The sequence below is a fragment of the Pyxicephalus adspersus genome, chromosome 1, assembly GCF_032062135.1.
Source record: "Pyxicephalus adspersus chromosome 1, UCB_Pads_2.0, whole genome shotgun sequence".
In the NCBI taxonomy this organism is placed as follows: domain Eukaryota; kingdom Metazoa; phylum Chordata; class Amphibia; order Anura; family Pyxicephalidae; genus Pyxicephalus; species Pyxicephalus adspersus.
Genome location: NC_092858.1, coordinates 174827848 through 174839516, shown reverse-complemented (window position 1 = coordinate 174839516; position 11669 = coordinate 174827848). Strand labels below are relative to the sequence as shown.

Here is an 11669-nt window from a genome sequence, read left to right as displayed (position 1 = left end):
ACCATCAGGGTCCAGGCCCAGATGAGATGGGCAGCATGGATACTGAATCACCAGAGATAATGCAAAGTCTGGACACACAGCAATGGCAGCATGGCATGTGAATTATATATTTTGCAAATTTCCTGGCAAACAGATCTCATGCACCTATGTACACCAGCCATATAACTGGTACCCTAAGCCTATATATACTTGCCACAAGGACCCATGTACACTAACATCAGGCTTGCTGGAATTAAATTCAGCATGCTTTGCAGTGCATCTGGTTTGGTTGTCATTTATTCTGTTGTTTAAACTTTTGAATTTTAAAATTTACATAAAAATCACATAATGTATGAGTTCCAACTTTTATCTGGAAAATAACTGACCATCAGCCTAGCACAGAGAGCCGCTGTGTGCCTCCGTCCACTAGAGGTCGGTATTCACTCTCTCGTTTTTCAGCGCGTGCACGTGTTTCCCCCAGCTTGGCCGGTTGCTATGGCTACTGCTGCCGGGTGCACGTTGTTATGGAGTCTGGTTGCTTGGCGACGAGCATCCTTCGCATTCCAAAGATGGAGGAGCCTGCTGAGGCCTTGGCTGGAGGGGAAATGACGCCTGGGGTGACGGAGCAGAATGATGAGCAGCCCCCCGTGCTACAGGTGGGAGCCAGTTCTGGCCCGCAGATCTGACTTTAATTATGGGTGACAGTAGGGGGGAGACATGGGTGGGGGAGGGTCTGAGGGCACAGGGTGCCAGGTGATATCCCGGGCATTGGTACCCAGATACTGGCACTGATATAAGTACTGAGTCCTCCACACATACAGGGGGCAGAGTCACATCATTTCCCTCACTATTACTGACACCCAGATTACAAGGACCCCTTTCACCCTGTATGTGAATAATTCGCCTGTATGGCTCAGTAATCTCATTGTCCTGTGCAGGTGATGAACGACAACCTGGACCGAATCATCAAAGTGTCATCTGAGGAGTCCCTGAGCTCCGGACCGGACCGAACCCCAGGGGGCTGGGGCACCGAATGGAGCTTCTGGGTAAAGTCAGCTGACCCTGAAATCTTCTGTATTTATAATAATTATAATGCTTCCTTTTATCTTCCATTCCTTCTTCTGACCCCATTTACCCCTTTATTTCCTTCTATGACTCATTCATATCTGCTTTTTCATTTCTCTTCCCATTTTATTCTCCTATCTCTTCCCCCATCCATTTCTTTCTTTACTTCCACAATTCTTATTTTTCTCTCTTATTTTCCTTCTATAATGCTTTCATATCCCCCTTCTCTTTTCTCTGCCTCTTCCTCTTCACAACTCTTTCCTTCTCCTTATCTTTCTCCTTCCCTTTTCTTTTTCATTTACCTTTCCTTTACCCTTTCTGTTCACTTATTTATAAACAGTATTTATATAGCGCCAACACATTATTCAGCGCTCTACATTAAATAGGGGTTACAAATGACTGACAGATGCAAACAGTGACACAGCTTCCTTTCCTACATCCTTCCTTGTGATCTGTCAATTTCTTTCTTTGCTTCCTCCTATAATTTCTTAATTTCTCCTTTTTACTTTCCCTTCCCATTTTATTCTCCTCTCTCTTTCTTTTTTTCTCTTCTCTTTGTTTCCTTCACCCCCCCCCCCCCCCATCCTTTTATTGCTTTTCGTTCCTTCTACAATTCTTATTTTCCATACTTCCTTCTATGATGCTTTCATCTCTACCTTTTCCTTCCCTTCTCTTTTCTCTGCCTCTTCCTCTTCTTGTCTCTTTTCTTCTCCTTCTCCTTATATTTCTCCTTTCGTTTCCCTTTCCCCTTCTATTTCTGTTCACCTATTATTATTATTATTATTATTAACCTCCCAACCGCTAACCCCGTACTTTTTCGTGCAAAAAATATTTGCAACTGTCGATAACCCCGTACTTTTTCGTCTATAATAAAATCCCACTTACCTGGTCCCGCTGTGCTCATCCAGCGTCGGGTCCGTGTTCTAGCGCCGGGTCCGTGTTCCAGCGTCGTCCTCCAGCGTCGATCTCCCTCTCCAGCGTCTGGTGCCGTCTCCTATACCAGCGGGACCGGTAAGATGCCGGCCGGCTTCTTACCTGGTCCCGCTGATCGTCCCACGTCATTCTCCGTCCAGCGTCGGGTGCTTCTAACACAAGAAGCCGGCCGGCGGAGAAAGAAAAAGCCGACCGGCATGCGTGATGACGTCGGCGCGTGTGCGGGAAATTCAAATTCAAACTCATTCATTCATTTTGTATTGGATTGAATACAAAGTCCTGTATCCAATCCAATCCAAAATAATAGAAAATATATTTATGTGGTTTTGCCTATAGGTATGTGACGGACACTAGGGAGGTGTTTTAGAAAAATATATTACTATACATTATACCGAATTATCGCATTTTCAGTATTTTTCATTTATTTATGTATTCTTGTTTAAGCTGATTTTTGTGTTTTTCCTTTAATTTTATTAAAAGTAATTTTTTTTTTTTTTACATGATTGTGTGTTTCAAACATTTTTTATATTCATTATATCTACTAGACCCCTATTCGGACATATTTCTGTAAGTTACAGGTCTACAATTTAAAAAAAAAAATTTCATGAAAACCTGTAACGCTTTTGGTACAGAAATCTAGACATCAGTGTAACGCTCAGGTGGTTAATAATAATAATAAAAATAAACAGGATTTATATAGCACCAACATATTACACAGTGCTGTACATTAATTGGGGGTTGCACCCCAACCCTACCCCCTTCCTCCCATATCATCTAACCTGTTTTTCTTTCTTTCTTTCTTTCTTTCTTTCTTTCTCTCTCTCTCTCTCTTCTCTTTATTTCCTTTATTCTTTCTGTCCTTCCTTCTTTATTTCATTCATCTCTCCTCTTTCCTGTCCTTTTGTTTTTTTTTCTTTCTCACTCACTTTTTTTCTTTCCTTCATTCCTTCCCGCTCACAACCAGTTTTTTCTTTGTGTTCCTTTCTGTCCTTCTCCCTTCTTGCTCCCTTTTCTCAATCCTTTCTTTTTTTTCTTCCCTCCCTTATCATCTATGCTTTTCTTTTTTTTCTTCTTCTTTTCTTCATTTCTTCCTACCCCTTTCCTTCTCTTCTCCCCTCTTCTCCCCTCTTCTCTTCTCTTCCCTTCTCTCCCTTCCCTTCCCCTCCCTGTATATTATATACACTCTGCCTTGCATAGTGACAGGCATTCTGTCAGGGAAGGGTTAGGTCACCTTGACCTCATATGAAGGAGTTTTCTTTCTTTTCTTCCTTCATCTTCCCTTCTTCCTTCCTCCTACACTTCACTCTCCCTGTCTCTCTTCTTTCCCTATCCCTCTCTTCTTCCTTCCCTGTATATTATATTCAATCTCCCATAGCGAACGGTATTCTGTTGTCAGGGAAGGGTTGAGTCACCCTGACCAGATGGAAAGTTTCTAGAGGTTTTGCAGAGAATGTTCCATGGAAGGTCGGAGTGCCGGCCATCCAGTGTGTGTTTTGTTTGCGGAGATTAGTTGTCACTGAGACACACAATGGTTGTCACTGCCATCCTAGACATCGGGGTGATGGATGTCTCATATGTCCGGTTGTCATTTCATGTTGGTTCTGTGATATCAGATGAATAGCTGGGAATATTTACTGAGCGCAGTGCGGGTTGGATGTGCAGATTGGTAAGAAGAGCCAAATATGAGCTGCCAGAGATGGGAGGCTCCTCTATAGATCTATAACAAGGACAAGCATCCTCTGTAATGGATTCCTCCAAATCAGGGGCAGTTGGGAGGTATGCAGAGGGACAGTCCCTCCAAGTCAGGGGCATTTGGGAGGTATGAGGAGCGACTGTCCCTCCAAATCATCACCTGTGGCCCTCAAATATAAGTCAGTTATTCACCACTGCTCCAGAAGTTCTATTAACATCCCATCCAATGAATGGAAATTTCTAGGTGTCCTACATGAAACCGTGCCAGCTTGTTTCTCTCCAGCAAACTGATGAATAATGTATCTGGGGTTCTCACATGGCTCTGTCACCATTCATCAGTTTGCAGTGTCCTCTCCTTCTAGAATTTGTAGCGGTCATACGTACACATTACGGTGGACTTACTTCTCAATCTGCCCCGCTTTAGAGCTGACAGGTCCATGCACACCATTACCTCTGCTGACATATTTTTCTACACCCAGAATCTTCTCTTTTTGGCCATTGGGTGGTCATTGGTGTTGTAACTCCTGGAGTTACCACTGGCACCTGCCACCATTCTCATCATCTTACAGAGACCAGGAATGGACAGACAGTACCTACCACAAAGTGACACTGGGTGGCCATTGATAAAAAAAAATATGTAGGCAGTGCCATGTTTACTGAAAGCCAAAACAGCCACAAAATCCAGAAATCCAGGCAGCTGGAGTTATATGCAAATATATTCAAATTGTGACTTTCCCTGCAAAAGTCAACAATGCTCTACCCCCTTCCACCAAGCATGCTTTCTTATTGGTCATCAGGCTTTTCATTACAATTATAGATCAACAGGAAGAATAGGTGCAGTCAAAGTTGCCTGAAACAGGATGTGGCTGTCACTAAAGCTCATCTCTGCTTATGTTTGCTCCTCGTATTCTTTGAATCTGATTTGGTGATTGGAAAATTGTAAAGATACTTCGCTGCTTTGTTGTAGTTCCCAATTGTCATTGCTTTTGTTGTGCTGACATATAATGGAATGTTAGTAATAATTTGCAGTAAAATTTCTCTATGATGAGCTTCTTGAATTCTTTTGGAATGGGTTGGGGTGACAACTGTCTCCTAATTGTGCACCTGCATTGTCACCTCGTCACACATACCTCCAATGCGAACTATTGCATTACACACATGGTGCCGGCATGGTGCGGGTTGAGGCAGGCCCAGACTACGCCCTATTCTGCCACTCCACCTTTCATTCTCAGGTGTTGGCATTCACGGCGCATTTCAGTGTTTGGCACACCTCTGCTTTTCTGCATATTGCTGGCACCCAGATGATGAAAAGATGGGGGTGGCAGAGGGCAAACTGTGCACCAATATCTTGCTGGATGCAGAATTAGGTTCTGCCTGGATTTTGAGCAACGTATGCAAAGAAGGCCACGCCCCTGTACAGGTAAATAAAGAATTATTAGGCAATCAATGATTGTGTGACACCCACATGTATTTTTATATCTTGGCTTTTTTTATACTGGCTTTGGAAGTTTTATTACAAATGAGGTCACAAAAAGAGGGACAATGAAGGAGAAGCCTCTGATCGGCCCCCATTATTCTTTTGGGACCTGAGATCGGCCCCCATTGTTCTTCCAGCAGGCTGTATGTTGTGGGATTATCATCAGATGTCAGATCTCAGGTGACAAAATTACCTTCACCACTCATTACCACCATAGCACCCCTAGGTGTGCATGTCACCTGCTGCTCGTCATGTGACGGCATAGATTTGTATGTTATTACCATGGTCTCGCGTGTCACAGGCGTGTCAGTGTTATGTTTGTCTCCAGACACACCGAGGTGGAAATCCGATATTACTGAATGCTCTGTGTAGTATAAACAATAACCATCGTCAGACCTTTATCTTCACCCACTCTTCTCAGCTGAAATTCTGCAGCCTCTTTACAGCCACTTCCTGTCTACAGGCAGCAATGGCTGCACAACATTGGGTGGTGACAACAATGGACTATGCCTGTGTAATGCCAAAACGGTAAATTGTTTTATCCTTGTCGGGAGCCTGTGTTGCAGGGTGAAAACTCAGGAGCACAGGTAGGAGACAGGGACACGGCGTTGTCACTCCAGCAGGAAGTTCCTTACCTTTTGTGTGGGATTATCATCATGAAAGCTCATATTTAAAATGACTTTTGAAATAAAGCTGATATGAGACTTAGACAACTGATAAACCCCTAAGAGACTGCTGGAAGGTGGGATCTGAGCTGCTAATGGCTGTATGGCTCAATGTAATGTAAATAGATTATTCTTGTGGCAACAAAACCCCACTTACCTCAAAATATACCACAGGAGATACGGGCACTGTGTGTTGGCAGGTCGCCCTGTATCCCCAGCAGCAGCACAGATCTGCGTCCAGGACTGACATGGTTGTAATGATACAGGAAGAGAGGGGGACTGGCAGGATCACCAGGTATTTCACAGGAAGCCATTGAGCACCACAAGGCAATGTTTTATACAATCAGTGGCCACGTACATTGCAATATAGATCTTAGGGTCACTTTAAGGTCCATATCCCGGCGGCAGAGATGCCGATGCCCTGAGTAACCCAAGCTCAGGATCCTGATGGGTGCTCAGGGTATAAGGTGGTTACCCCATCTTTGCATGAAGAGAAGGAATGGGGGTGGTAGTGGTAGTTCTGTCCGCTGTCATATGTGGAAATGTTAGTTCATTAGGAACAAGCACAGTGACTGGGGTGGCCAAGGGGTCACCGGCTAGGAGCCGTCTGGGATCACCTGACACCACCTCACCAATCCAAACTCAGGATCATCAGGTCTTTAAAACTCCATTGTTCCATCTCCAGGGATTTCCCCAGCTCAGGGTATGGTGTTAGTTCAATGTGTGGGGTTGTGGAGTGTGCAGGTAAGAAGTCATTATCTGGATATCCTCAGTGCTTTGATATGCTGGCATTGCAAGGGTATGCCTGGACAGAATGAAAAAATAATACAACATTTACCCTTCAAATACTGGTATTCTGCAGACCCCCTGAGCTAGTAACTTCCTATTTGAGCTGACAACACAATGCCAGAAATCCCCAGCATTGTTGTCAGCCCTGGCTTCTGAAATACAGAACTCATTGCAGGCCTTAGTCTGCCCCTTCATGGCTCGGTTCGGTACTGCAGTTCCTATAAAGGTAGACAGACAGCTGCCAGAACTACATCTGTAGGGATCTCTGTATTACATCGGATTTTTAACAAATCTGTTTATGTTCAAGGTGACAACACTGCTGGTTTTGCATTAACACCACCCAGCAGTGTTGTCACCCTATTCACTATTTGTTAGCAGGGCTGTACCATTATTCTTGTCACTGGTACACTTTTAGGATCTTAGTTTGCTCACATTGAGGATGATTCCATTCTGTATAGATTTCTGTGCAGATAATAGCCAGGTTCGGTGTCACTCCTCTGTGCTCTTCCTGAATGATTTACAATTCCCTGAATCTTCCCTATTGTCTCTCCCTGACTTAAAATTGGTAGAGCTCCCCCCCCCACCCTCCGGTGCTCAATGGTTTGTTCCAGGTGAGCTGTCAGGACTGGCTCATCCAGTGGAGGTGTCAGGTGAGGCTGCCAGGCGATGCGATCATTCCAGTGTATGCGGCCCAAGGCAGCAGATCACAGAGCCGCCTCCGTCCTACCCCGATCATTGCAGAGATACTGCCAGGCTTTCAGGTGAGTGATCCCACCTACCTACCTGCCTGAATATTACCTGGCTGGGGGATTGGATCTTCTGTGTATGATCTGCTGCTTGCAAAACTGAATACATCCCAGGCATAGACTGCTGACAGATCTGTCTGATTGGGCACCTATATAGTGAGATCCTTTATCCTGCTGGCCATGCACATTGCAATCTGATTGTACAACCCTGAACACAACCTGCTTATAGCGAGACGTACACTGTGCTTTATATTCATTGGATAGGACCAGGGTCAAACTGGACCCGCAGGAGAACCAGAAAAACCCCTTGCGGACCCCCCTAATTAGGTTCTTTTGTGACCCATAGGGCGCCCTACTTCTCTACAAAAAATGCCACAGGGCCAGGAAAGCCGTGGCATCTGGTGAACCCTCGAAAAAAATTGATCCATTTATGCTGCCCATACACCAATCTGATTGTTCGATTCTCTTCAGATTCACCAGCAAATCTAGAATGTGAATCTCCCTGATTGGATATAAATGAAAGTGATTTTATGCAGAGGTTCGAGGTTGTACAATCAGATTGTAACTTGTGAGGGCCCTTTTAGATGGTAATAATTATAACGAAAGAGATTGTATAATCAGATTTTAACATGCCAGATTCACATTGGCTTTGTAAAGCGACAGACACTTTATAATCTGATCATACAATCTCCCAATGTTGTAGTGCAAAGTCCTGAATACAAACTGATTGGCCCTCATATACTACAAATATAGTAAATCTAATAGAGAATATACAGCAATTGTACAATCAGGTTGTAACTTGTATGTTCAGCTTTGGATTTACCAAAGCTATGTAGTGAGAAGGCCTATTCAAACAATAGTTTAGATTTCTATCCAATCAAACTGCCCCTTATTGTTTGTAAATTGAAAGGAAAATGTACAATCTAAGTGTAACATGTGTGATCAGCTATAGACAGATCTTTCATATCATCCAATCGCCATCTGTTCTCTGTAGCTGAGCCCATACGAGTATGTCTGGTGTGATTGTATACATTGATCATCTTGCGCTGAAGATCCATAAACCAGAGCTGTCTGCAGGTGTTGACTCAAAGCCCAAAGACAGAGCGTTGCTCCGCCCCCTGACATACCAGCAGCCAATAGGAAGCTGCCTGTGTTAAATTGTGGGATATGGGCAGACAGGTCAGGATAGGATCTTCCCATTCTCGGGCAGCATTGCAGGGAAGATTTAAAGGTGCACGCTGGCCCCATAGGCCGGCTATTCATATGTGGGGGGGCAGGGGTAGATTACCACTAAAATATTTGTCGATAGGAAAGATCAGCTGATATCATACACACAGGAATTTTGGATGCCTATTTTAACATATGATTGGCTTCAAACTTTCACTGGGGGTGATTTACTGAAGGAATCTCGGCTGTTCACTTAGCAAAGTAAAATATCATCCTGCATCCTTAACTTGGTGAAGCTTTGCAGACTTCAATCATCCAATCATGTGCAAGCAAAGTTCTTGTCTCACATCTGATTGGGTATTCGTTGTAAAGTAAATTTTCTCCTCATTCACTAAGCTAGTTGAAATATTATTTGCGGGGGGAATAACCACTGAGCTAAGTGAACAGACTAAATTCCTTAAGTGAATCATTGCCAATGGTTCCTATTCTTCAGATATTCCCAACTTCCTGGTTGTAAATTTGATCCCATCCAATAGGAATACGTTGTACAGGGGCAAAGTGAAGGGAAGCAGCCAATCACTCTTCCAGGAGATCATACCTATTCCTTCTATGTAAAAAAGAGGCTGGGAGATCGGGGCTACTTAAAGCCCAACAAATTATACAGCGGTCAGGGTGATCAGTGAATACAGGTAGTGAATAGTAGGAAAGTGGTGAATAGAATATGTGATGGCCTAACCGTGCTTGCACTCTGCACTGCAGCTATTTCCCCTTAACTCTAAATTCAGCTGGTGGGCGATCTGATGTGACCATGTGACTCAAACTAGGATGTGCAAGAGGAATAAATTTTCGTGCATTCCTCCATGACGGTGGAAGCCATAAGTCTATATGAGGTGGGCAGGACTGACTTTAATCTGTTACCAGGAAACTGATAAGCAGGAAGGGTCCTGGCTATATGGATTGGAGCACAGCCAATCACAACTACTCAATGGAGAATGTGGGGGTGGGTAGGTAGATTTCAGTTTTGAAGGAAATTCTTTAATTTTTACTAATTACCAGGATTGCTGCAGGAATTTCCATTTTGGGTTTGGTTGGGATTTATCACATAAGTGAACAGCAGGGGGCGCTTTTTTTTGTAATCGTGCCAGGCGTGGCCCACAAATCACCAGCTTTGCTATCCCAGCCCTAAACGTTTTCAATCATTTAGTATTTTTACATTGTGTTACATTGAGAAGCAGCACAAGAATGCAGAATAATGGTTTGTTTTGTAACATTGCAAAAACTTTAGAAGTATCCTTTGTGTCCAGTAAGAAATAACAATACTGTCCTTCTGGAGTACCATACCCTGTACAGGTATTAAAGGGACCCTGTCATGAGAGGTGCACCCATTGCATTGTGGGATGTGATGGGGTGGTGTTGTGTCCAAAGCCAAGCTCAAGCATTTCAGGGGGCAATGGGTCTGATTTGGGTGATCCAGCAAACCTGGAATGGATCTGGTCTAAGACTAAAAATATTTGCCAACCAATAGCAAAGGATTTTTCTTTTAAATATCCATTCCAGGTTTGCTGGATCACCCAGGTTCACCCATCATTTTCTATCTTCTGCAGTCTTGGAGAGCTTTATTGACTCAGACCGAAAGACTCCAAATCCTAACAATGCTGGGTCCAGGCGAGGCAACCAAAACAACACCAAGGTATGGGGATGAGAGACACAATTTTGGCAAAAATGACTCAGCTGGGAAATTGGGGTTTTTAGTAAAGAAAGATCTTGGATTAATTTTTGTGGCACCGTACTTTCATTTTAAAACCAACAACTCAAATGAGCCTAACAGGTCCCTGGGATGAAACCCAAAATAATAATCTGACCCCTGGCTGACTCCATTGCTCCCTCCCTTGTCAGACGCTAAAGAACCAGTGTCTGCACATTTGACAGCTGGTGACAGTATGCAGTACTGCTCACTGGCGCCCCCACTGTATGGGGCTGCCATCAGGAGAAGCTACATATGGCAGGTGCCTTGCATGAGATAACACCACAGGCCCACCTAACCTAAAAGCCCCACTCTAGCTTACAAAATGTACTGCAATACTTACCTCCTTTCCAGAATTGTCCCTTGCAGTAATCCCTTATCACCACTAGATGTCATTTGTCTTCTGAGCTGAATGACGCCCATTGTTGTAAATCACATGACAGGTGTCAGAGGTCACCTTAGATCTGACAATTGCTGATCGATCAGCTGACCTCATGCCCTGGGGTTGATCTACTAAAGAAATGTATGCACCTGATTGGTTATTTCTCAGAGTGAACTTTCTCTTTTGAAAGTGAACTTGTTTTACTCTTTTATTAAAATATCCCTGAGGTCTCCCAGCTTCTAAATGTGACAAGTTATAGAGATATCAGACTGCGGCTGTCAGACTTCGGGTGACCTCTGACCCCTGGATGAAGTTTGAGGTTTAGATAAATAATAGAGGAAAATAGGAAGATGAATATAAATCTTATATCTATCTACAAATTACACCAGAATATTTAGATTTATACCGCACTGAGGCTGAGGTTCTCTCTTAGTACCTGCAGTAGGTCACAGAGGAGATCTGTAACACTGAACATCAGATTATTATCCTGCAGATTATTTGTCATCCTAAATTCACTAATTACACAACCTGAGAAAGTGTCACTGACATGACAAGGTATATAGATACAGACACTATTCACACACGGTGAATGAAGAGTGATGTCATCAGACAGGACAGAGGAGGCAATGGTGTATTCTGCTGGTGATGACATCACATGACCTCATCATGACAAAGATTCACACTAATGGCAGAAATTTACATAAACAATGAATGATGATAAATAATAATAATTAGGAAATGGTTTTATTATTGATTATTATCTGCAGAGAAAGGTTCTCAGTATGAACAGAATGATGGTCCATGGAGGGGGCAGATAGAGATACAATGTTAAGACATGCATGGAGGGGGCAGATAGTGATACTATAATAAAACATCTATGGAGGGGCAGATAGAGATACAATGATAAGACATCCATGGATGGGGCAGATAGTGATACGATGATAAGACATCCATGGAGGGGGCAGATAGTGATACAATGATAAGACATCCATGGAGGGGGCAATTAGTGATTCAATGATAAGACATCCAT

General features: G+C 43.5%; 1 protein-coding gene across 1 annotated transcript in view; it reads left to right on the top strand.

The window, feature by feature from the left end:
- The first annotated feature begins 562 nt into the window (after positions 1-562).
- The window catches only part of GRAMD1C (GRAM domain containing 1C), a 73437-nt gene continuing 62330 nt past the window's right edge, over positions 563-11669 (top strand). Inside the window, exons 1-2 of the mRNA XM_072398425.1 lie at positions 563-635; positions 918-1025. Of these exons, the coding sequence (XP_072254526.1) occupies positions 585-635; positions 918-1025 (159 nt within the window). The 5' untranslated portion in view covers positions 563-584. The remainder of the gene's footprint in view (positions 636-917; positions 1026-11669) is intronic.